The 27895-nt window shown below is 41.8% G+C and overlaps 1 protein-coding gene across 1 annotated transcript in view; it reads left to right on the top strand.

Moving 5' to 3' along the window:
• Positions 1–25922, top strand: part of nfatc1 (nuclear factor of activated T cells 1) — a 47699-nt gene extending 21777 nt beyond the window's left edge. The window contains exons 7-10 of the mRNA XM_056399999.1: positions 4017–4072; positions 7498–7630; positions 12432–13064; positions 23649–25922. Of these exons, the coding sequence (XP_056255974.1) occupies positions 4017–4072; positions 7498–7630; positions 12432–13064; positions 23649–23704 (878 nt within the window). The 3' untranslated portion in view covers positions 23705–25922. The remainder of the gene's footprint in view (positions 1–4016; positions 4073–7497; positions 7631–12431; positions 13065–23648) is intronic.
• Positions 25923–27895: the final 1973 nt, after the last annotated feature.

The following is a 27895-nucleotide window of genomic DNA, read 5'->3' as shown; positions in this document are numbered from 1 at the left end:
TTATTTTAGGTGAACAAACCGAACTGAATCACTTCCTGAAACGATCGTGTTTAGTCAGTGCAGCTCTCGGTCAGCTGTGAGCCGACGTGCAGAGATAAGCGAGTGATTCACGTCATTCATTCTCAGGGATACACTCACATGGATGCCGTTCTTTCCTCCGAGCTAACGGCTAATGTGGCACAAGACACTTACAAAGCAAACGCACACCTTCAAGTTCCCCCCGTTGTCGTGACTGAGCTCGCTGATAAACGCAAACCTCAAATGTTAGACGGACCCGTGTGAGAGGAGAGTAGAGACTCGCTGAGTGTTTGAGCTTTATTTTACTTATTATTTAACTTTATTTTTAGAGCTCATTTAAGGGACAGCTTGAGCTGAACAAATGCTGCACAAAGGACAGTTGAATTAAATAAAAGCAAGTAAAACAAAGTACATAAAAACAAGAAAAGCAGGGAAGAGACAAATTAATATACTAACAAACACAGGAAAACAACAAGAAGCAGATACTCAGTTTGAACATGACCATGGACCAGAAGGGGGGCTCTACATTAGGAGCCTTAAAGGTCATCAGCAGGGTCTTAAACTGCATCCTGAAGACTGGGGTGATGTGCTCGTGTTCGTTTGTCCCAGTCTGCATCCTAGCAGCTGCATTCTGGATCTACTACTGAACGTACCACGCAGTGATCGTGAGCCGAGATGATAGTGGCTCAGACTGCTGGAATCAGAATGAGAGTGAATGAATCTTTTTAAATTAACCAATTGTAGTGATTCAGGACACTGAAAAGGGCTTTATACATCCTTAATGAAGTCAAAGCTTCATTTAACATGTTTTTCAGCAGCCGATAAAATGATGGCTGTCTGGTAAGAATGTGTCTCTACTGCAGTGAAATAAGAATATCCAGTGGATGCTCCTCACACACAGACCTCCTTCCAGCAGAGCGCCTAGCTGCCGAGCATCCTGTACAACTTCCTGTACGACAAGCTGTTTTCCTTTTCATTTCTATTGTTTACACAGAGGTTTCCTTGCAACATGGTTTACAAATGTTATGTTTGATTTATTGTGCCACACACTGACTCACTGGTGTGTGTGTGTGTGTGTGTGTGTGTGTGTGTGTGTGTGTGTGTGTGTGTGTACGTGCATCCCAGATGTCTGCAGCTTGCTCCTATGGTGATCACAGAAGGATTGTGTTATAGCTATATGCTGCCATTTGTTATTTCTGTCTGTATAAGGTTTTTCTTCGTTGGGTGATCAGTCTCAGAATTATTGGACAGATACAATAGCAATATGACAATACAACACAGAGATGGGACAAAATCTAATAACTAAATAAGATAAAGGGAAAACATTCAGAAGACAGACCGCAGTTGTTGCAGAAATCAACAATATTACAGAGGTGACGGGTTCACAGATGGTGATAAATGATCTGAGCAGAATTGAGAAAAGTAGTTGAAATTTTCTAGGGGGGAACCTTGAAGCTTCTCACATTAAAGGTGCTGCATCACTTCCTTCTCTGGTGGTTTATCAGTCTGAGTCGCACAGTGTCGACGCAGAGTGTCTTCACATATCCTCTTGTCTCGCACCGAAAATTTGCATGTCTCGCTTTACTAATGTGGAATTAATGGAGACGTAATATCGTCCATCAACCTCTCTTCAGATTGCTTTGTCTTGGATTATCTGTGCACAGTGAAAGAAGTAACATTAGGTTCTGTCTTCACCAGAAAACCCAATCAATGTATTTGCAGTATCGATGCACAGTACTGCATTTTTTACATTTTTCTAATTTCTATTTGCAGCACGTCTTTAGACTCTATCTGCAGCCACTTCCATTTACAGCTTACAGTATATACTGACTGTCGTAAAACCAAGCATTATTTTGGGCGCAAGTTGGCTCTCTGGTTTTTTTTTTAAACTGGTACAGACATACAAAATACAAGTTATTATAGATAACAACCAGTGTATGAGTAATAGTCTGAGACATTTGACTGGCAACAGCGGAGGCCTCAGTCTCCAGGTGCTGCCTGAAATACTGAGCACATCAGGCTCACAAACGTCTGGAGTAAATCTTGGCAAGAAATGAAAATACTGAGACCACAACCATGTCCCAGTTCCACAAAATAATTTTCAGCAGGTGCACTGGAAAAGTCACCAAATTAAGTATAATCAGAAAAGTCTGCAGGCCTCAGCATGTTCAAAAAAATGTCTGAAAACATGTCTCCAGAATTGACAGCTCATTGCTCAGCCTCTCTCCCTCCCTTAGTGGTGCATTGTCCACTGTATCTCTGGGGCCGGTTACACAAAACACCTTAAGTTTTCTACTTAAATATGACATTTTATGTTTAATATCTCCTTAGCTGACGGAGTTACTTAAGGGTGTTTCACAGAATCTCTTCCAACGTCTCCTTAGTTAAGGAAACCTAACTCTAAGGCATTTGCGGCAGCGGAAGAGATTTTACAGCGGTGAAATTCTACTGCGTCGTTAACACATATCATCATCATCATTTTCCTGGGATGCGTTCACTGTCGTCATTTATCACCATTAACTCAGTCCTGTTGCAGTTAAGACAGACGAGTTCTTTTGTGCAACAGTTTAACTGACTTTAAGTGATTCCTTAAGTATAAGACCAAGATAAGGAGAAAACCTTAAATACCAAGGTGAACATTTTAAGGAAACCTTAAGGATAAAACTTAAGGTGTTCTGTGCAGCTGCTTTTATTTTAAGGAAACCTTAACTCAGACTTTAAGGAGAATCTTAACTTAAGGTGTTTTGTGTGACCTCTTTCTGAACAGCCTTTGTGCACACATGTATTTAATTTTGTCACGGAGGTGTCATTCTCTTTCCACGTGATTTTACTTCATCCTGCAGAGCGGCAGCTAAAACTTAAAGTGCTAGACAGGGAGGGAAGTGGAGAAACAGCAGAGTGAGATCAGAACAGAGTCTCCTCAGACATAATAGAAGCTGCACCTCCTCCATCTCTGCCACATCACAACTCCCCTCTGCACAAACAAGTGGTGCCCCATCCATCCACACAGTGCTGTCTGCTCCTTCCAAACCCTCCACTTATCAAACTGCAGACGGCCTGTTGAGCAACACCGGCACATATCTCATTTAATCTTCCTCAAGACAATCTCGCCACAGCTGACCTTTCTTCTGTAAACTGCAGTTTCCTTTCCACGTAAAGCCACTTTCACAGTCATTTCAAGTCTTTTTTAGAGGCTTGTTAATGAGTCAGGGGTCTGAAGAAACTGCTATGGTTTCCTTCTGTGTCTAATAAATTGGTAAAAATATAGTTTTACTCACACCTCATTGGGCAGAATGACAAATTAAGCTTGCTTTTTTAGCGCGGCTGTGTTTTCCAGCAGCTCGTACGATGCCTCGTTTTATTGCCTGATGGGAAAACCTCTTTATTGTGGCGAGTTGAAGGAGAAAAAACACATTACCAGAAAAGGAGAAAGAATACCAATACCATTTAACAATCATTATATGGGGATAACAGAAAGATTCCTATGAGAACAGAAGAAATAAGGGGGTTACAAAAAGCCGAGGCGAGTTGTCAGTTTCCAGTCGCTGCGTATTAACGAGCCGACCAGCTGCTCCAGCATGTTGGGATTCCACACGGCAATGAAGTCAAGGTTTCTCTCATCCACCAAAGATGTCGCTCATCTCTCTGGTATGACTCTGGGTTTTTTAGGATTGCATCAGACTCCTCTCTCTCTCTGTCCCTCTCTCTTCTGTCTGTGTCTGTGTCTGTGTCTCTCTGTGGGTTTGTTGTCTCGTTCTCTCGTTCTGTCTCAGGTTTGTCAGACGAGGATATGAGCTCATGAGCTGTGGGTCAGACAGGATGACGTTTGTGATAGCCTCAGCTCTGCAGCGCTTTTATATATCACTGATGTAACAGATAATAATAACAACACTCGTTCCATTCCTTCATTTCTATTGGGAGCCAAGAAGGTGGATTATCTTCTGATTTGTCATTACAAACTCCTCTTTTGTCTTTCTTTTTTCTTTTTTTTTTTTTAGACGGTCACCACCTCTGGGAGACTGAGGCCAAGGTTGAGAGAGACACCTCAAAGCCTGTAAGTGAGACATATGACACTGTTATTGTGACGAATCTGGTCTGATTTCAGGATGAAAGTGAGGATAAAGCAGCTGTTCTCAAACTGGAAAAAGTGGACAAACATTTTCAGTCTCCACATTAACAGAAATAAAGATTTCTCAATTACCAATCTAGATTTACAGTTCACATGGTTCAGCACTTTACTTTGAAGGGTCAAATCACCTTAAATGTAAGTTAAGTCCTTTACTTTGAAGGGTGAGTTCACCCTAAATGTAAATAAAGTCCTTTACTTTGAAGGGTCAGTTCATCCTAAATGTAAATAAAGTCCTTTACTTTGAAAGGTCAGTTCACCCTAAATGTAAATAAAGTCCTTTATTTTGAAAGGTCAGTTCACCCTAAATGTAAATAAAGTCCTTTACTTTGAAGGGTCAGTTAAATGTACATAAAGTCCTTTACTTTGAAGGGTCAGTTCACTCTAAATTTATCTCCACCACTGGAAATAAATAATAAATGAAGAACCACTGCTTTATTAACCTTCTCATTTTCATTTTAATCATTTATATTCTATCATTTTTTCCTTCAGTAGCATCTTACGTGCTGTTGTTTATGTTTATTTGTTTATAGGAAAGTGAAACTAACGATGTAAATGTGCAGAGGTTAACTCGACAGCTACTTTTGCTCCCCAAGCTATTGAAACTACTTCAGAGGAACAGTCTTGGGAAATACTCTTATTCTCTCACTGAGTATTAGATGACAGGATCGATACCACTCTCTGTGTGTCATGAAAATGTAGCTACAGCCAGACTCTGCTTAGCTTAGCTTAGCTTAACATGGAGACTGGAAACAGGAGGAGCCATCTCGCCTGGCTTGTCTGAAGATAACACAATCCACCTAAAGCTTCACTTCTTCACATATTAAATCTCATTTATTTAATACCTATAAAAACCAAACTGTACCAATGACAGGTTTATGGGAGGTTCTCTGGATGTTGTTGCCTTTGGACAGAGCCGGGCTCGATGATTCCCCCTGTTTCCAGCCTCTCTGCTAAACTAAGCTAAGCTAAGCTAACTGGCTGCTGGCTGTTGCTTCATACCGACTGTGCAGACATGACAGCAGCTAACTCTCAACAGGAGAGCGAACGAACACATTGCCTAAAAAGATATCTATTTACACCACGCATGCCTCATACCACAGAATGGATACACACACACTGGTCTAAGTGTAACTGGAATATGACTATAGGTTTTCTTAGCCTGGGGTGGGGGGTGGAGGGGGCATCAGTGTTGTGCTTCAAACGTGTAGAAAAGGTTTTCAAAAGTTCAACCTTCAACCTGTGGGAGTTTGAGTTTTGCAGTCTGTTCTGTCTCGGTCTGGGACAGCTGAGAGAGAGAGAGAGAGAGAGGGGGGGGGGGAGAGAGAGAGAGAGATAGTGGTGGGAGTCTGGGAGATAGACGAGGGGATTAGACGGTGTCTATATGTGAAGCGCTGCACCTGCTCCCAGTGTCTTCCCACTGCAAAACACACACTTTCTCTCTCTCTCACACACACACTCATACAGTGACTGCTGGGACACATCTGTCTGCTTGAATAGACAAAGGGCCTCTCTCCCTTCCTCCCTCCCCCTTCCTCCCTCCCTCCCTCCACCACTCAGCCCAGTCTGCTGGATTGATCCCATTTTAAACACTGACGCTGCCTTGGCCAGGTTTGACCTCTGCTGCTGCACCAAACCACAAATTCAGAATACCTCAGCGCCTCCGTCACCTGCACACACTGACCTCCACCAGGAGCGAGGTCGGTCTGGGACAACAGGGATGATTTAGTTTTTATTTCAGGAATTGTTTCAGAGTACGGTGCTGGTTGTTGTGATATTCATGCTTCTTACACAAATGAGACGTCCCCTCGCTCCTCCGTGAGTCGAGATGTTTTTACACTACAACACGTGTGCACATAAAACTTTCAAACGCAAATGAATGATTTCACTGGTTCCTGGGTTTTGGATTTAAAATTAAGCTTGTTTTTCATAAATTGTATAAATTGACACGTTGGACGGACGCCACACAAAGTGAAATGCTGCAAATGTTTCCTGTTCAACCTGGACACAGTTACAGGTTTTTATCAGTTAATCCTCTGAAGGACGGATGGATCGCTGCGAATAAGACGAGAGGAGAAAAGCCTCATCTGGCTTCACTTCACTTTACGACTGCAGTGATTTAATAAAACGTGTGTCAGCTTTCACCTGGACATGTCAGGGCCGGCCGTCCTCCAAAGCACCGTTTTGTAGACAGATGACTTCCTCCCTGGCTACCGAGCAGCACCTCCAACACACTCAGACATATATATTCACGCGCACACACACACACACACACACACACACACACACGTGTGGGGGCTGATGTGTTCACAGGCTGAACCCAGAGACATGGTCTCTCCCGGCCTTCGTTCCCTCCCCAGACAGCAGGAAGCTCTGCTGGGGAAATAAACTATCTGGACACCCCCCAGTTCAATTCATTCACGTCAGCTCAAGTTATTCACTGTTCAAACAACCAGGCCTCTCTATCAACTCAGCTTCAGGGTCTCTCTCTCTTTCTCTCTCGTTTGGGATTACAACCAGATTTTCAGATTTAAATCCCCCCCCCCCCCCCCCCCCACACACACACACACACACACACACACACACAACCTCAGGCTTTCGAGAACAAAGCTAGGAGCTAAGGTCTGCAGGCGTGCACAGAGTTTCATAACAATAACATTTGTGTAAAATTGATCTTAACGACACAGGTTTATAAGTTTACGATTGAAAGTGACTGAAAAGTTAGGAAAGTTTAAATCAGAGGACCATTGGAGCAAAGAGGTAGACGTTTAAAATTGTGAGATTTGGTACGATCCAGATCTCAAATCCCCTTTACTGACCGGCGCTGTGTCTCCCAACCGTCTCCACCAGACAAAGACAGAAACAAGGCAAAATACTAATAATAATGAATGTGAGAATTCATTCAAGAAGAGATGGAAACAAACAGTTACAGCAAAGTTACAATAAATTCATCATGAAGTGGTTTTTGTGCTAGTGTGTGCCCCCCCCAGCTATGAAAGATCATAAGTAAAGAAAATCCTCCTCAAGTAGCTCAGTTTCTCTCTTCTCTTGTGTGTACATGTCTTCTTACATAGTACAAAGCCCATTTTAAACTTAATACAAGATAAGATGATGTAATATTTAGTAAATACGTTCTATAGCATCATGAGACCAGATAAAGAATGAAAACGATAAAAATGAGCAAAAGAAATAAAGGAAATGGAAGAATTAGATAATATTAAATTAATGCTAAATGCCAAGTCAGTAGAAAAACTATTTGTAGCATAAACCAAATAAGAACGCTTTATTCACTACAATAACTTCAGCATTCCTTCATTGCAGTTGTTAAAGTTGTTGAATTTGTTGTTTTGCAGAATTCGCTCCTGGTTGAAATCCCTCCGTATCGGAACCAGAGGCTCTCCACTCCGGTCCACGTCAACTTCTACGTCTGCAACGGCAAGAGGAAACGAAGCCAGTATCAGCGCTTCACCTTCGTCCCCGCCAGCGGTAACGCTCTCCTCCTCATACTGACACTTACTGCTCCTGACCAATCAGGAACGAGCAGGTCAAAGGGCTCAGAGTTAGATGTTTTAATGAAGACGAGATATAAATGACTTTATTTAATCTCTCATTTACCATGATGTCGAATAGATAAAAATACCAGTTAAAAATCAACATCAATTAAAACAAACATGCATCCATCCATTTTCTTCCGCTTATCCTCTAGTAGGGTCGCGGGGGGGCTGGAGCCTCTCCCAGCATGTTTTCGGGCGAGAGGCGGGGTACACCCCGGACAGGTCGCCAGTCCATCGCAGGGCAAACACATAGAGACAGACAACCATTCACACTCACAGCCACACCTATGGTCAATCTAGAGCATCCAATCAGCCTAGTCCCCATTTGCATGTCTTTGGACTGTGGGAGGAAGCCGGAGAACCCGGAGAGAACCCACACAGGCACGGGGAGAACATGCATAAAACAAACATATAAATACAATTAAAAAATAATGTAATGACAAGGATCAATTAAAACAGGTACAAACAGAAGTGAAAAGATCAGAGATTAAGAATCTAAAATGAGGAAGAGGGAACTGGAGCGTGAGCCAGTCTTTAGTCCTGCTCTGATGTGGTCCAGTGGACCAGACTAACATGGATGTAAGATATGAAGGCAGTTTTTTTTTTTATAAGAGCTTTGTAAATAAACAAATCCATATGCAAATCACATCTCTCAGAGAGAGAGAGGATCATCCAACCTTCAATACAGGATGCAGTGATGAGTGTCATAAGCATCAGCAGGTATGAACCTGAGAGCAACGCTGGCCCCTCCCTCATTAAAACCTATACGGTGTCCTTGAGCAAGACATTTGACCCCCGCCAGCTGCTGCTGCAATCAACTCCAACAGATCAGACTGTGGCTGCACCAGGCTGCCTCTCAGTCCGTGTAAATGGCAGTTGAAAAAGTGGGATTGCTTCACACTTTTCATGGGAAGCAGAGCTGTTGTGGTGTGAGTAATGGAGATAGAATCAAGGATCGGCTTGTTGGTGGGTGGATTTGTGGATTTTTACAGCAATATTCCTTTGAAGGATGAAGCTGTTTCACGGGTTCACTCAATTTCCAATGAAATGCATTCATCCAAACATATGGATGCACAGTATTATTATTCATTCAGGATGTGAATAAGGTTAAAAGTAGTCTTTAGAACACAATTTCCAACATAATCCACAGAAAGATCCCTGTCCTCCTGGAGATTCCTTTTCTTTTCCTTTTTTTTGTGGTTTGATATATGTTTATATGTTTAAATAATTTATTAATTATCATTATGTAAACCATCATCTTTGCCGTCATGTAAGCTGATGGTTATCAATTCATGGGTGGGGGGGTTGGGAAGGAAGGAGGGGAAAGTTGTTTCAAGGAAGACTGAAAGATGAATCCAAACCACTCTGGAAAAGTGACAAACAATGTTCAAAATCAATAAAGATAAGTGATACAAATAAAAGAAAAGAAATAGTCTTTAGATATGATACGTCAAGAGTTTTATGCTGGTGAAGCCTAAAAACCTTTGATGAAAGAAAATATCACCAACACGTTTAATAGACAAACAGTAGTCAGGCCTTTCTTTGACTTTCCTGTCATCACTGCAGGACTCTGACTTTCACATCCCAGACTAATTACAAACACTTTATCCCAGATTTTACACGTGAAGACGAGAACAAACTGTTTGTATTCCCTCTCGTCTGGTGGTTTCTCTAGGGAGGAACAAAGCGACGTTAATATTCCTCCATTGTAAAGAAAATAAAATCCATAAAATGTGTTTTTTTATTTTTTTATTTCCCATACCTGTAGCTACATGAACGCTGCAGCGACTGGACGCTCGAGGGTGGGGTGAGGTGGGGGTGGGGGGGCGTGGGAAAAGAAGCATGTTATTTGAATAGAGAACCTGTTGCCAAGCTAAATATAAACACTGACCCACGAAGCTGAAATGTTAAAAAACCGCTGCTAATTGCGCTCTGGGCTCAGAGCGAAAATCCAGTGGGTGGTTCAAAGCTGCGATTCAAGTGAACTGGCCCAGCCCTGTATGTGGGCGACGGAGTGCCCCACTGTGAAAGTGGAGCATTGTCCTCGGGATGCAGAGAGTGTAAGGGAGGGGACAGACTGGGAAGGGGGGGGGGGGGGGGGTGGGGGGGCAGCTAGTCTGGTCAGTGTCTCTAAAAGGGTGAGGGCTGCTGGGTGAACAATGTGATCTGTCAGAGGAGAAAGTCAAGAGAAGTGTAAAAGCCGTGGGCAGAGTGAGTGAAAACAGTAGGTGGAAAAAATGATCCAAAGCTTAATTTTCTTTTTTTTCAAAATCACATCATGTTACCTTTTTTTTTTTTGTTTTTTTTTTTTTTGCAGCAGCAGCAGCAGGTGTGACAGCAGCTCGTACAGATACAACAGGTTTATTTTGGGACGTACAGTAGCTCCACATACGGCTGATTTTCACGCTCGGCTCCTCTTTTGTGGCGAGACAAAGATTTGCACTTCTTCTTCTGCTCCTTTTTTCTGTGCCTGCGCATCTGCCAATCCTCCACAGGCAGACAGACACACACTTCCTCCACACAGGCCCAGAATAGGGGTGTGTGTGCTATTTTTAAGTCCTGCGGTTGGTGTAACCATCCCATCGCAGTTCCTCTTTTACAGTTGTTGACAGTGGAGGCTGCAGTTTGGCATGACGCGTCCCAGTTTCACTCTCTTTAGTCTAATTAGTCCTTTATTTAGCCGGCTACACCCTGTAAAATAAAAATATCTTTTTTTCGAAAAACGTCCTGAAGCGAAGAGTCGTGAAAAACAAATAAACAACTAAACAACAGTGTGTATCAGTCAAATATAAGAATAAAGCTGCAAGGAAGAAGGAAGAAAAAGTATGAAAAAGTTGTTTTTATTTCATCATCACACATAATACAGTAAATACAAACAAGTCAACAGTCTATGTATGAAACGCACAGTCTGTACCTTCTGCTGCAATCAAGACAATAACAAAAGACGTCATGAAATAGCGTGGGATCATGGGAGTTGTTGTCTTCACCACCGTTACTGTAAGCTCCTCCCGGTTTGGATTCCTTCAGTGTCAGTGGTTCAGGAAATCAAACAGACCCGCTGATTCTAACCGTTAAAAACACTGAATGAAGCAGTTTGACATTTAAAGTCAGAGTTTGAGCGACGCTGTACGGAGGACAGAGACTCAGGGAAGAGCTGGAGCTGAGATTGATGCTAAACTTTGTTCTGATTGTTTCTCTGATAACTTATGAAGCAGACGTTCAGCAGGTTTTTAACCAGCAGCTGAATGATCCACAGAGGTGTCCTCCTCTCTTCAGTGACACAGGACAGGACGTCTCCAGCAGCTGGGAGCTGAGCTGTCTAACATTTCCTCAGCTTGTTTCTCTGATAACTTCAGATCCAGACGTCCGACGACTAAAATCCTTCATCTGGTTCAAATATAGAGCTGGAAACCACCAAAGGTGTAAAAAGTGTATGTGACTTAAAACTAGATTAAAACTTCTGTCGGACAAACACACTGACACATGATCACAGAGGATATGATGTCACTGACAGGCGATTAAAATCACAGATTTCTCTGCTTTGAGAAATGATGGAAACATTTGGGAAACTCAACAACATATAGAACATACGAACACCTCTCACATGATATATACTAAACCTTTATACACAGTCTGGGAGAAACTTTGATCTAGTTCTGAACATTATTTGCATTATTTTATGATAATAAACTAAATCATTCAATTTCATAGCTTGAGGAATTTAGAAACAATAAGTAAGTCCACACAATGAGTTATAAAGGGAAGTATAAGTGAGCAGTAAATTAAGGCCTTATAATTTAATATATCCTTAGATTTATACAGAATTGGTATTGACTGACATTTTTTCTTTAATATAATCAATATGTTGTTTTTTACTACTTGAGCTTTGATTTCAAACACATGCTTCATATTATGATCGAAAGCAGCTTCATCACAGCCATGAACAGAAGGAATAGATCCAGTGTAGCGATGCGGGGATGAAGCTGAGAGTCAGAGCCGCGCTGTCGTTCTCTCGTATCTGGACTGAAACGCTCGTTATATAAGACTGATGTCGTGTCACGAGCTGCGGCAGATTGATGGCCCACATTTCAAAATTCACTGTCCAACAAGTTTCTGCGCTGGAATCTGGACGAGGGGCCAAGATCACAGCAACTGAGAACAAGCCCTCCCTCGTTTGAACTCTGCGCTCGTACAATAACCACAATCCATGAACGCCCCGCAGCCACCATTTTGTCTCTTTCAGCTGTATCTGGGGTTAAAAAGCAGCTCCCATGCCAGGTTCAACTTTCTCTCTTTGTCTCAATGAGCAAGCAGTAATTTCTTTTTAATGACTGAACCCTGCTGAGTATGAAGCTGCTGCTGGAGCGACATATTTCATATCACACATTTAATGGATATTAGCACCAGAGCGGGATCCAAAGAAAATAGGGCTTTTATTGTAGAAGCTGCTGGATGTTTCTCGTGTTGATGAGTCATCCCCTTTTTTCCCTCTTTCTTTCTGGTTTGGTGAATATTTGCAGCGGTGTGGGGGGGGCTCAGGCCCAGACACAGAGACTCATTGATGAGAGTGTTTGTTTGGCAGCGGGTCTCCTAGCCACAAACCCACTCACTCACACTTTTCAGGAAGGTTGGAATATGTGTTTACTCATTTAGCTTTTCCTCCTTCTGTTCTGCCTCCTCCTCCTCCTCTTCCTCCTCCTCTTCCTCCTCCTCCTCCTCCTCTTCCTCCTCAGTTCCAACAATAAAGACGGAGCCACATGACGACTACGACGCCCCCCTGTTGTGCACTCAGCATGGTTCCACCCTGGCCTTGCACCCAAAGCCATACTTCCCCTCGCAGGTCATGCCCCCTGCGATGATGACCTCTGACCCCAGGCCGTGTGTTGTAGGTGGAGCTTACCCTGTCAGCCAGCCTAGACTGACAGCCAAGCCTTCCACGCTAACCTCCTCTTCCTCTCCGTGCACCAGCCCCAAATTGCACGACCTGTCGTCGTCACCCTTCTCCCCCAAGTGCCCCCCTGCCGGCCCAGCGGTCCCACACCAGGGCCCCCAGTCCCCGATCCCTCACGTCTCCATCATCCAGGAGACCCCCGGGCGCTACCAGCTACCCAGCCTCTACCCACCCAGCAGCTCCTCCTCCTCCCCAACCTCGCAGCCATCCACCCCGACCGACGCCCCCTTCTCTCCGGCCCAATGCATGACTCCAGCCCAGCCGGTCAGCGGCAGCACCAGCCCAGCCACCCAGCAGCACCCCAAAGCACCAGAAAGAGGGCGAGCCCCCCTGCAGGAGGACGGCAGCCCCCCGACACTGGCTGTCAGCATCAAACAAGAACCGCAGGAGCTGGACCAGATGTACCTCGATGATGGTGAGTATAAACAGTTTTTATTAAATTATGCTTATTTTTCTGATGCATGGAAAAAATTATAACGTGAAGAACTTGTCCAACAACGTAATTAACTGCACAAAAGGTTTTTATTGCCTCCAGCATAAATGACCATAATATATCTGCAGGTGCTGATAGTGTTTTTGATCAGTATCATATGTCTCGCCGATCACCTTGCCAGGAGCTCAAACATTCGGCCTTCAAACCTCCATTTGCAGCTTTTGTTTTGGCACATATCTCCTCAGGTATTATTATTTAAAGGAACAGTTCAACATTTTGAGAAAAAAAACTTTTTCTCCAGGGTCAGAGCGAACCCAGTACAATGCAGGGTCGTGCTTCAGTGAACCGAAGTATTTACAGTATCATGCTTGTTAAACTAAAGCTTTCAAGTAAATGTGGTGGAGTAGAAAGAACAACACTTCCTCTCTCGCGGCATTTGGCTGACCAATGGTGAACGTATGATCACTCAGTCAGTCAATGAGTGACATTCACCATTATAGGGCTGGCCCCGCTGTTGTGGTCCAGCTAAAAAGGTAAAAGACCAGCTAAACCACTACAGCAACACAAAAGACTGTTAACATGAAATAATAAACTCTACGGTGATGATATAACATATCTCTACAACAACTAATCCTCCATTGTCTCACTGCTCATGAGCTGAACACCAGTGTTTGCTAAGATCACATTTTATATTGGTAATGAAATGACAAGCTAACACTGGAAATTAAAGGGCACGCTATCAGCTAGCTAACATTAGTTAGCTAAACTTTAACTTAAGGTAAGGTAAAAGGTAGAAACTAGCTAACATTAGTTAGCTTAAATGTAATTTAAGGCTAAAATTAGAAATTAGCCAACATTAGTTAACTAATCTGTAGCTTAAGGCTCAAGTTAGAAACTAACTAACATTAGTTAGCTAAACCATAACTTAAGGCTAAAGTTAGAAACTAACTAACATTAGTTAGCTAAACCGTAACTTAAGGCTAAAGTTAGAAACTAACTAACATTAGTTAGCTAAACTGTAACTTAAGGCTACAGTTAGAAACTAGCTAACGTTAGCTAAACTGTAACTTAAGGTTAAAGTTAGAAAATAGTTAACATTAGTGTTCATCCGTAGATACTTGAAACAATTTAACTCCGAAACTCTGATGGTGAGACGGTAAAGTTCATTAAACAAGCTAGAGAGTTAGCTACTGCTAGTTACATTTACCTTCAGTGCATGCTCAATGCATGGGGGAAGAGATTTAAGGGCAGGGCCACTTATGGAGTGAAACAGGTAAAGGAGACGTTCAGCTAAAGTCAGTTAAGAAATAGTACAGTCCACTTTAGGGGTGTCTGAAATCATTTAACAAGATTCTTCTAGGCATGAATATATATGATATATGAATATATTGTAACATGTACACTTACAGGTAAATAGGCTGTTTCAACCACCGGAACTGTTGTTTTTACCTCTTTTACCTTCTTAATCAGGGGAGTCAGACTCCCCCTATGCCCCCCATAATTCGAACCCTGTTCTGAGGTCATTAGATCAAAGAAGCCCGGTGGTCTAGTATTTGATATATTTGGCTTTAAACCCTGAATGAGACCAGGCTCCTTGGTAAAATGAATGTGACGCCCTTTTATTTATCTCAGTGAGAGCTGGATTTTAGTAGCACAAACTTAATGATCTCACTGCTCTGGCCCTCTACACTCACCGCTGAGGTTCGGGGGCCGTGTGCTCTGTGCTGCGGTGATTTGAAATAAATTGGATAAATGATCTTCCTCCGGGCAAGAAAAAATATGGCCTGGCTGTGCATAAGTCCCGGAGAGGAGCGCAGTAAATGAAGAAACACTACCAGCAGCTATCAGCGCACAGAGCAGCAAAGCTTTGATCCAACACCAGGGCCCCTGCTGAATCGTCTGGCTTCAGCTTCCTGAACAAGACGCAGACAGCAGGACTCAGACTGCTCCCATCGCCACTTCCTCTGAACAGTCTGGGTAAATACATTAACACTTGTTAGCCCTGTCTGCAGGGACGTTTGGACAGCTAGACCTACAGTTTTGATTTGTAATTATGTTGTAACTGGTGCCACCACTGCTCACGTCTCTGAGGATTTCTATGTTCAAAGAACTGAAGGAATTAAAGTAACAGCCATAATGGACATTTCTGAGGTGCTGTGCCACAATTACTCTTGTTTTCATTGGCAAATTGAAGGAAATCTTACTAAAATAAATGCGGCTTCTCACTTCATTAAAACCTTTGGCAGAGTTTGGCAGCACTTTTTGCTGTTTGGCTTCGTTCAGGTGCAGCGTTACTGTAATTTCTTGTCAGGTGTGCTCGTTAAAACTCAGTCAATGATACCTGAGACTTTTAAAGAGCTGATTGTCAATGAAAATATTCATATATAAAAGGCTGTTATTCAGTATATAATGATCTGTACTTAATCATTATCATTTACTCATTTAACGTGGAGACGTTTGATTTAATTTCACAACAATTTGACTCAAATAACTTTCAAACACTTGAATGTTTAACGACTCCTGTCAGGTGTTTTTCACCTCCCACCCAAACTTCATTGTTGCCCTATTGTCTGATATCTTCTGTCTGTTAGTTCAGGCCTCTCATATTCATCAGGACCCCCCTGTTTTAAACATTTTTTCACACCACCCCCTGAGAGAGTTGCAAACATGTCTGCTCATGGAAAGTCTGAATCGGATCTCTCTCTGGCCTCAAGCCGGAGATATAGGCTGCAGGGTGCAGGGCGCAGGGCTGCTGCTGAGGCTGAGAGCGATGGAGGCCTCGGCCAAGCCGCCATAAAACTGTGCTGACTGCAGAGGTTTGCACGCTTCCCCTTGGCTCGCACAGAGTCTGGAAGAGGCGGCCAAAGCCATACGTTATATTGCACAGTAGTGTGCCGAAGACCTTTGTCAGCGGTGAGGTAACATGAGCAAAACATGTGCTTTTTGAAGTCAGAGCTGAGCCAAATAGCATCAAGACATGTTTTTTTTTTAACGGCGTGTTGTGGCCTTGTTCGATGTCAGAGCAGCACAATTGACGACCTGAGGCTTCAGATGATCATAGGCAAAGAATATGAGAGTGAATGGTGAGTAATACCTCACTGAATCTGATTTAAAACTCTCTCGCTTCCTCAAACTATTTTACAGCCAAGAAGCGACATTTATCATTAGTTTGTTTGATCAAATTAAACAGTATTTTCAAACTTTACACCGATGTTACATTTATGGTTTGAATAAATTATCAGCTTCTCTTTTTATTAATTTGTGGTTTTGGATTATATTTCACATGTTCATCAGTATGCACATCTGTTATGTATTATATGTGGCCAGTTGCACATTTTGATTCATTGCTAAATGCAGTGAGTGGCCAACAAAGAAAAAAAAAAACACCAGCATGATGTAATGTAACAGCCCTGCAATAAAAGGCAACCTTACTTAAAAAGTTTACTTTGACCTTATGACTTTAATTGGTTGTGTTTTAGTGCTATTCTCTCTGTTTGAGACTTTACTTTGTGGTGGTCTAAATTATAGTTTATTCTAATATTTTTTCCAGCTCATTTAAATATACAGAGAGGCATAAATCTACGGTGGCCAACAAGGGCAACCAAGCTGCAACGGCTCAAAACACTTCCATTAGAGACGAGATGTAATGACGAGATGCAAAATACAGAAACGATGCATTCAAAAAAGCATATGGAAATACAAAACAATTCCAAGAATAGAAACGTGCTGCAAATGAAAGAACATGCTGCAGGAAGAGGAGCAGACACGCTGCAAGTTCAGAAACAATGCAACAACAAAAACACATGAGCCTCCAAAACAAATGCAACAGAAAAATCACTGCATATCAAGACAACACAATAGAAGAGCTCCAGGCCTCCAGGGGGAGCTCTAAGTGGAACACCCCACAGTCTGTATATAAGCTAACGCTAACTATAGCTATAGCAACAGTAGCAGCTCTGTGAGGTTTAAATTTGCCATGTTCACCATCTTAGTTTAATGTGCTAGCATTCTAACGTTTACTAATCCGCGCTAAACACAAAGTGCAGCTAAGGATGATGGGAATGTCATTAAATTTGCAGGTGTTTGGTCACAAACCAACGTACTGAGCGAACTGAATTTTTACATGATGATGAAAAGTCACAGAATGACCAAAGTCAGTAGGATTCATCCTCTGGGGACCGTGAATGTCTGTAGCAATGCCATGAGAATCCGTCCAGTAATTGTTGAGATATTTCAGTCTGTGGTGGACTGACGACAAGGTCGGGAAATTCCACAAAGGTCTTATTTATATACATATATGTATAATAGGCTTGTTGTTCTGGTCACATTTCAGCAGAGGTTTCCATGCTGTGTGTGTGAAGGAACATTGTCATAGTGGTAATATTTAGCTGAAGTCTACTTTTTATAAAGGCCTACAGAGTTCCCTTCTCTCCAAAGCTCTATTGTCTGTCATTTTCTTTTTTTTATTAATACCTGGTTTAAAAAAAAACTTGGCGACGGCCGTGGTGAACTACAAAACGGCTCTGTGGGACTGACTTGCAGTAACCCAGTAGGAGCCTTGTAATGTGGGCCAAGAACATCTCGTGGCTTGTGGCCTGGACTTGACGTGGCAGTAACCGGGGGTTTGGGGGTTGTGGTATTTTCTGCCCCCCCCCCCCCCTCCTTTTTCTCTCATTGTCTCTGTCCTGGTCTCCCAGCTGATTTATTCACGGCGGTCAGAGAGGCTGTTGAGTATCTCGCCGTCTGATCAGTTCCTCTGCAGTGTGCTGTTGTTACAGGCTGGATCGTGTTGACGCGTTTCTGCCCTTAATGAGGCAAACAGGGGTGTCCTGCTAATTGTTTGGGAGTTCCTCGTTGGTCTCGGGGCTTCCTGGTGGGAGCACCGGGCTGTATCAGTCAGCCCCAGCTGCTCTGGGCCTCCATGGGACAGGAAACCAGTTCCTGGATTATTTCATATCAAATGCCACCTTCCTGCTATTAAATGACTGTGAAGTTAGACACAATGACAAGGTCCCTCTGTAACATTACAACACTCTCAGGATAATCAGGTGTTATTGGTCACACGCAGGGTTTAAGTGTATAAGAATAAGACTGTTATCTGGATAATCCACATACAGGGAACCTTTTCATAATATCTTCTGTTCTGCCTTGTAAACATGGAAACAGGAGATGCAAAAACAATCTCACTACAAGCTTCATGTAGTAGCTGTTCTGGAGCTTTCAGTCATATCAGATGGTCTTCATCAGCAGATGGAATACGCCCAGTTGTCATGGAGTAGTAAATGTTCAAATTCCCATTTTTTTCTTAAACGACTTCTCATCTGTACTGGTTTAAAATCTGATGTTCAAAATTCATTCCCAACTTTGAAAACAGGAATTAAACAATCTCACTAGAAGTGAGAAGTGAAGGTCAATTTAGTAACTGTTCTGGAGCTTTATGTCATATCAGATGGTCTTCATCAGCAGATGGGAGTTTTCCCAGTTTTATCAAGACCTCAGCTTTAAATGGATGAGAAGTCCTTAAAGGAAAAGTGAAAATTTGAACATCTACAATGCAACGGCAACTGGGAAAACTCCATCTGCTGATGAAGACCATGTGATATGACTGAAAGCCCCAGAACAGCTACTAAATGGACCTTGTGATCGTTTTCTCAAATGTATTTGTATTATTTTTTCAATTTAATCAGATTTAATTGATCATTCAAATCAAATCAAAAGCACAAAAACAAAACTAAATTTAAAAAGTCACTGTGTTTGCTGATGCTGACTTTGATGTTTGAACCGTCTCTATCAGTCAAACGTCTGTGGAGTGAATCAATGTGTCCACAGAGCCTCGTGACACAGATGTCACACTGGTGCGGCGCCTATTTTTAGGACTTTGTTGTAAACACACTTAGAGATCAATAGATCGACTTTTTTTTTTTCCTTTTTTTCAATTAGATCCTCGACATCAAATGTGACAGCACAGTGAAAAGTGGGCCATGGCAACAGACACGTAAACAGTAAATGTTGAGGCCTCAGTCGGACGAAAGATAAAGTTTTACTACTGCTTTTCCTTTGTTTTATATCAGAATAAATTTCTCTTTTTACCGTTTCATTATGTGAGAGATACTCTGCCACATGTGCTGCGTGATGTGGCGTGAGGAAAAATATCTGAACACCATAATTCATCCGTGATTTTGATAGTTGCCAGACAGGTGATGACACCATGTGGAGGTTTGACGATGTCTCGACGCCTTGAACTTACGGCCTGGATCTAAGTACGTGTTGAAAAGTGTGTGTAATGGAGGTTTTGAACTTAAAGGATATATCCCTCCGCCTCCAGATGCTCCGGAGGTCAAAGCCAGATCAAACAGAGCAGCGGAGGTCAGTCAGTTCACACATGGCAGCTGAACAGCAGCCTGCAGGAGGGTGGAGATGAGGTCTGACTGTTTATTTCTTCAGGTTCAACTATGTCTTCTTCTGGTAACACTGGTCGTATTCTCACACTCACACGCCTGGTGGCAGCATGTCCTGATGCGGGTCGTTAGAAAACATCTTGCCTCAACATACACACAGGAAAACGGATCATTTTAAACTTACCGTTAACACAACAGAGCAGCCACTGATCCTGATGAGACTGAGGCTCAGGTGTGACGGGTACAGGCTTCATTCAGGAAGGAGATTTTATGATCTCAAGTCGTTAGAAGATATGCAGTTTATCCACTAAAGAGAAAAAACTGTGGCTTGGCTTTTAGCTAATAACTTATAAAACACACACAAAAAAACTTGTTTGACAGTGATCACCTTCTAACTTTATTTATTCACCAAAACTGCATGTTGTTGTGTGAGAATGCTCCATGGTGGTGCAGTAAACATCCATCTGACATCCAAGGCTCGGGGTCGGTTGGTGAAAAAGAAATGGTGAGAAACGGTTATTGTGATTTCTGATTAATATGAAGATTATTTTCTACATTATTTTCTTATTTTCTCATTTATTCTTACGTAAATGTCAGAAAATAGAGAAAAATGCTGATCACCATTTCCCCAAAGCCCAAGGAGATGTCTTCAAATGTCTGATTATGTTCAGCCAACAGCCCCAAACCAAAAGATGTTCAATTAACAATCATTAAACAGAGAAAAGCAGAAAATCCTCACATTTGAAAAGCTGAAATTAGCAAATATTTGTCATATCTGCTTAAAAGAAGAACTTAAACAATTAATCCATAGTCTGGTTTGAATCCGACCTGTGCTGCGTGTCATCCCCCCTCTCTCTCCCTGACTTTCCTGTCTCTCTCTCTCTCACTGCAGCTGTCTAATTAAAAAAAAGGCAAAAATGCCCAAAATGATACAAAAAAATATTGAATCCATAGTCAAAATATTTGCTAAATGTTTGTGGATCGACTAATCAATGAATAGTTTCAGCTCTCTCCATGAGCTTCAGTTCTTTGTTGGAATAATTAAAAAGATGTCAAGTAAATTGAACATCCCATACTCACATCTTCAGTATCGTACAACTTTGACAAAAAAAAAAAACATGCAAAAAAATTATAATGCATGAAATACTTAAAGCAAGTTTCTATTTTGATACAGAAGTGACAGAATGGAAAGAATGAAAGCATTGCCTTAAATGTATGAAATCAACATAAAACGTATGGAAGATGTTTTGTCAGTGAAGTATACATGACACTGATATGGTTTGCTCCTTTAATTTGAAATTCTTGAACCTCGAGGATGAGTCCGTATTTATCTCAACCATCTGCTGGATCAAGTGCGAGTGATTTAAAACACCTGAATATAAATGTCACTGCTGCCTCCACCGGTTTCCTCCGCGCTGCCAAGTTCCTCGCTCAGACATACTGCTGTGAATCGCACCCCCCGTCTTCATCGACACGTAACAGGTTCAATGTGTCCATGTGTTTCTGTGACACGCTCATGTGAGATCTCTGCTGTGGCGAAGTTATCAAAACCTCAAGACATCTGCCTGTTTCCTTAATTAAGAGCCGTCAATCAACAAGAGAATCACTTTCAGGTCGGGCCTCAGGTGATTTGTTGTTGTCCACCTACACTTTTTATTTTGGCTTCCTCCTCAGTTGTGGAGGTGATGACGACACTTTTAGGTTTTGTTTTTGATGTCTCTGCGTCGGCGACAGTCAGAGGAGCCGTGAGGTTGTCTGTCCCGTTCTTGTAGACGCGATATCTCAGTAACGTCTTTGAGGAACTAATTCAAATTTGGCACAAACATTCATGGACTCAAGGATGAACTGATTAGACTTTGGTGGTCAAAGGTCAAAGGTCAAGGTCAGTGTGACCTCACAAAACACTTTTTAGCCGTTACACAAGCCTCCCCAGCAATTATGACAAAGTTTCACACAAATGGTTCATATTTTCTCTGACTCTGGATAAACAGGGATGTGACCTGGAGCTAGTCTGAGTGGAGGAGGCGGACACCCACCGGGAGGGGATTCTAGTTTAAAAATGCCTTCCAAAACAGCTCAACATTTTTTTTTTTCATGTTTGGATGTGAGTGTTATTTCTGTTAGGAAGCAGCTGTGTCCATGCTTGGTCATCGAATGGAGGGTTGCTGCGCTGCCTGATGAAAATTGTAAAAAAAAATCCTTCCATTGTATTGGGGGTGGGGTGGGGTGGGGTGGGGTGGGGGATCTCAGGTTTCCAGGCTGCTCTCCCAGTGTCCAGTCAGTCAGAGTCAGAGGGAATTCCTCCCTCAGTCCACTGGCTCAGATTCTGAAGGCCGGATCCAGGGGTGTTCCCCCCTCACATTTCTCATCCCTGTGAGAGGGGCCCTGAACCTGGACTTGGAACCTGGACCTGGATACTGATTAGAAAAGTGAGAAGCAGATTAAAGAGGGAACTGGAAGGGAAAGAGTTGTGGAGACTCTCTTCAAAGTAATGAATGAGTTCACAGATAAGAACAGTAAACGCTAATGAAAAATGAAGCATCTCAACCCCCCCCCAAAAAAATGACTGATTTGTCCTTTTCTGTGTTATTGTTATCAGTGAATTGATATCTATATATTTTTCTGGTTTAGCTTCAGACAGTCTGTAGCTGCTCTTGGATCATCCCACCTCTGTCAGCCAAAGCACACAGCTGATTAAACCAGATAAACAAGTGCAGCTGGATCCTTCAGAGACAGCAGGAGGTTGCATCATCTCTCCTGATAAAAAAGGTCTGGGGACCTCATATATACAGTGATTCTATTAGGTGGGCTCAGAGGAAATGACACATCTTACTGCTTAGAGCTCAGAGAATTATATTCACACTGGTGGAAAATGGAGCCTTAAAGCTAATGAATATTTGGATATTAATGAAGAAACTGTGTATTGTGTAATATGAAAGATGTCAGTCATAGTGACAAACTGACAGCGAATTCTCACCAGATGCTGCAGATTCCCTCAGCGATATGAAGTTTGTTTTAGTGTCTTTCAGATTGTTGTTTCTGTTTTCAATGAGCTTGGATGACAACGTAACACCAGAAAGACGTTGAATTCTAACGATTCCATCGTTGGTTATTCTGGTGGGAAATGAAAATCGTGTTGACATCACGACTCACTACTAGAATGTTGGTATTTTATATGTCAAGATAAGATAATATTAAGATGTACCTCTATTGGTCCTCGTACAGGAAATTATAATTTGACACACAGCACAAAAGAATAGCAGCACAAGGGGCAAAATCTAATAAGAAATTTAAAAAAAGAATAGAAACGGTCTAGAATAAATAGGATAAATTAGATATACTATATACAACATCAATTTACAATGCAATGTAGGCTGTTCTATACATGTGCAATATAAAAATAAAAAATTATGGTGTTTGGAGGACTTTAGATTTTGGTTATGTAACAACACAACTTAAAACCATAGATGTCACCCACAGGTTTCTGAAGAGCAGTTTTGAAGCTCAGCGTGAGCTGCTCCACCGTCGCCATCTTGGTAGTGTCTGACTCCGCCCCTAACTCCCAGCTAATCCAAAAATCCAAAGAGGAGGGGCGTGTGTGGGGCAGAGACTTTGGTGCGAAACAGTTTGTGGCAAGCTGTCACTCAAAGAGGCCACGCCCTCAATTCTCCATAACTTTAAGCCTTAATAAAATGTAAACAGGTGAGTTATATAAACAGGTGTCATGAAGGAGGAAATTAGCTCTAGAGACCAAAACTGTTTTTGTACCAGGCTGTAAACATGTTTATTTCTGCTGTAAAGTTGGACATTTTAACATGGGAGTCTATGGGGACTGACTCACTGTTGGAGCCAGACTCTAGTGGTCATTAGAGGAACTGCAGCTTTTGGTTTTTCAGTGTTGATGCTGTATGTTTCAGCCTTCGAGGTTGATGCTTCATTAAAACCAACAAAATATCAGTATCAGCTGTGGTCAGTAGTCTATGTCAAATTGACGTTGACATTAAACGTCCTGACTCAATAGAAGAGAAAATACTGGACTTAGATTTGTCTGATGGCTGAATATTAATGCTTATGACGCTTCTTGTGAACACTCGTCCACACTTGTCCAACACTCAGGATGGTGACTGACTCACGGACCGTCCTGTTCTCTCTCTCTTTTCCTTTACAGTCAATGAGATCATCAGGAACGACCTGTCCAGCATCTCCGTCCACAGCCACGCGTAGTTTCCCGTCACCTGCAAAACTGACACAGAAAACAAACAAAAAAGGGAAAAAACAAACGAAGGCGACTCTGCGCTCTGCATGTTCGGACTACAGCGTGCACGAAGCAGCTCGAAGGAAATCCGAGGAGAACAATTGTAAATGTATCGTCGAGACGACCAGGGTCCAACACGTGCCTTGTTTTTCATATATAAAGCTTTTATGCAGAAATTATCCAAGGAGTAAATCACATGACTGACTTTTTTTAAGACATGTAGATTGAGTATGTAGCAACCAAACCTGCCACCCCAAACACACACACACACGCACACACACACACACACAACATGGTATAAAATATGCTTTTAGGGGACCAAGAATTGTTTTATATGTGTTTTCTTGCTGCAGTTTGTAAATGATTCAGTGCCTATGTGTTGTGTAATTTGTATATACAGTGTCTGTACTGCTTCAGTTTGCATATCTGGCTTTACAGAGACAGTTTAACAGAGAAGTGCCTTTGACTGGAGACGGAAAGATGTGGCTTCACAAGTTCAACCTCAAAATTCGAAATGAAAGTGAGATAATGTAACTTCTGTTGAGTGGCTGCTGCGGCCGCAAGTGACAATTATGGGGTAATGGTAAAATGCTAAGACATACTGTAACACTAGCACAAAGACAGGATTGTCATAAAGTCAGCAATGTCCGTTACACAGTAATATCCGTCTAGAGTTTGCTAACATTAGCTAACATTAGCCACCATAAGCTAATGGTCATACCAGACCAAATGAGGTCGGAAGAGCAAAACATCAGTGTGTTGAATCGATGAAGGGGTTTTGTTTTATTTCTTATGAATCAACTTTTCATTTGTAACAGGAAGAATGTGTCGGCTCTGGTGTTAAAAGTTGCGCGGTCTTGCTTTAAATCATATTTGTTTGGCAAGTTAGAGTTACTAAAAACCGAATCCATTTCCTGTATTCTACGGAAGCCGAGAGCGGCCAGACTGGCGAGTATTTTTTGTTATCTCGTTATCTCGAGATAACGAAGCTCGTTATTCCAAGATAACGAGATATCATCAGCAGAAAACGGTTTTGACTGAACCTCACGCACTAAGTCACGGTAACGCTCCTCCTTAGCAACAGTCGTTAGTAACTCGTTAGCTGACGAGGATCTGAAAATGATCTCATATGAAAAGACACAGTGTGATTTCTGCCCTTGATTGAAATATTCTCTGATGCGTTGATCAATGCGTCGTTCTGACATTTTCACTTTACAGCTCCACAAAGTCGTTATAATGAGAAAACGGGCTCTGTTATCTCCAGATAACCAGATAACTATCCGGTTATCTCAGGATAACAAAAAAATCGTTTTCTCCTGATGATTTAAAAAAACATTTACCAGTATGACCTTTCTCAGCTTCTGTAGTATTCACAACCAACAACAAGCACTTAACCACTAAAACCGTGGTATTCATTTTTTTTTTTTATTCGGTTAAAACAAGTTTCTGTCACTTGAAGTCAAACAGGGATGGCAAAACTTTCCAGCTGATACGATTCCCAAAACCTCGAACCAGGTTCTTCTGCCTTTATGCACTTGAACAGCACAAAAAAAAAAAAAAAAAAAACACGTGTGGTCACAAGATACTGAGTCATCTTGTCGTTGTTGAGGTAAAAATAATATGGACTGCACACTGACTTGAAAATAACATGAACTGTTGGCTAAGGTGAAACTAGATGGACTTTTATCAAAGAAGAAAAATCATCTCAGTCTTGACGAAGCTTGACTTTTATTACTCCCTGGAAGCTATGCAACGTGCAGGAAGCATCGGTCTGTGTGAGAATGTAAACAATCAGCATTGAACCTGAGAAGGTCTCTAATCCAAAGAATACTTAATAACGATGAACAGCAATACAAATATATGAATTCTTTAATGTTTTGTTTTTGTATTTTCATATTTATTCTCTTAGCATGTGCTCAGTTTATCCATGTTTATCATACAGCTTCTTTTACATGGTTACCTACATACTGTGGTTTATGTACTAAAGTGTTTGTGTGTAACTGAACAGGCTCACACACTTGTTCCCAGTTTTATTTGTATTTATGAGTCTTAATCCATGTTAGTGAAGGGCATGAGAGAAGCCGTACTGAAATGTTTACCAGGAGGTTATTGTTAGTCTGTAACGCATATTTCTGCTTTGTGATCTATTTTGTGTACTTGTCAATAAACAAGTCTTCATCTCTTTCATCTGTACGGCGTCATCAGTGTGTGTGCGTGTGTGTGATGATGCTGATGTTTACTGATGCAGCTGTTTCAAGGTGTCGGGAATGTCGCCGACGTGCTGTTAGGAGTTGTCAGTGTAGTTAGTCATCACACGGCTTCAGTCTGAGGTATTTGCAAACTCTCTTATATACAGACTAACCAATGTGCTTGAGTGTTGATTCAACCTTCATAGTTCAAAGTTTATTTTAAACAGTTGAAATGGTGCAAAAGTGAATGAGAACAATGAGTGTGATGTGTCAGGAAAGACTTGAAACCCAGAGGATCCCAGGCCTCAACTTCAAATAATATACAGTCACATGATTCAAAAAATGTTATGCAGATAAACTAAAGTATAATAAAAACATGTAATGAAATAACTTAAGTATTTTAATTGTGTGGCGGGACAGAGATCACTGCAGGGTTTCCAAACATAAGAAACCACAGAAAACAGCAGGATTGTTTTTGGAAGCATGGAGCTCCAAATGCAGGTTTGATTTCTGCTGCAGCTCTAAAAGCAGAGGAGAAATCAATCCAGCCACCATTAAGCATTAACCCCACAACACTCACCGACATATACATCAACCTACACTGTCCTGCGTCCACAGGTTCACCCTGTCATTCAGACTCTAGATCAGTGTTTGATCACTTCATCCACTGCAGAAATCTGTTTTTACAAGCCTTTTCCCAGTGTAACATTACTGTTGGAGCTTTCTCCAGTGCAGTGTGTGGATGGGAGATGTTGTGGTGCACACTGACACCCTGTGGCCTGTTGAACTCCTGCTGGATGAATCTCAGCACTGACAAACTGCTGCTTTCTGGAAGTGTTTTGTTTTTTAAATGTATTTACAAGACTTAAGGGTGTTTTTGTGCGACTGTTTTTATTTTAAGGAAACTATAACTTAGACTTATTATCACTGCTTTGTGACTTTTGAAGTTAAAATCGTAGAACAACAGGCCACAGGGTGTCAGTGTGCACCACAACATCTCCCATCCACACACTGCACTGGAGAAAGCTCCAACAGTAATGTTACACTGGGAAAAGGCTTGTAAAAACAGATTTCTGCAGTGGGATTCTTATTATTATCAGTGGTGTAGATGAAGTGATCAAACACTGATCTAGAGTCTGAATGACAGGGTGAACCTGTGGACGCAGGACAGTGTAGGTTGATGTATATGTCGGTGAGTGTTGTGGGGTTAATGGTTAATGGTGGCTGGATTGATTTCTCCTCTGCTTTTAGAGCTGCAGCAGAAATCAAACCTGCATTTGGAGCTCCATGCTTCCAAAAACATTGTTAACTAAATATTGTTGTTTTGTTACATATTGTTTTGTTGAATAATTTGAATGAATAATTATTATTAAATAAATGTTCCAAAAATGACTGAAACACCATGTTTGCCTCATGTATACTTTACATTCATGCAGGCTGCCTGTGTGACCAGTAATACCTACAAACTGCTCCTGATCATTTTATAATAGTGGCTCACTCTGGCCCACGCTATCTGTTGCAAATCAGCTGTTCAAAGAGACAGTTTACAAAAGAAACTACTGACTTGCCAAGTGAGAGAATAGGTGTCATTCCTGTGGATGGACTAAGGAATAAGGAATAGTTCCCTCAGAATGCAGAGTCGTCTCTCTCTAGTCTGTGGGCCAGTATTGGTTTAGTCATTTCATAATCCTTCCTCGCTGAGATCAAGCAGCAGAAATTATGTGACAATGAGCAAATACTACTGAGGGATTTCTGGGTAAACTAAATAGAGTAGTCTTACATGTCACTGTTTTTCTGGGCTGTGTTAAAAAAGGGCAAAAAGATTCAAAGATTTACACACAGAGTGATGACAACTGCTCATATATAAATAACGTTTATTTACAATATGAATATATACACAATACATGTGATGAAGAAAGAAGAACTGTATTCTGGACAGGAACGTCTCTCTTACACCTCTGATTAAAGGTT

Source organism: Seriola aureovittata, chromosome 16 (genome assembly GCF_021018895.1).
Source record: "Seriola aureovittata isolate HTS-2021-v1 ecotype China chromosome 16, ASM2101889v1, whole genome shotgun sequence".
NCBI lineage: Eukaryota > Metazoa > Chordata > Actinopteri > Carangiformes > Carangidae > Seriola > Seriola aureovittata.
The sequence above is the reverse complement of the archived record's forward strand: the minus strand, read 5'-3'. Positions and strand labels throughout refer to the sequence as shown.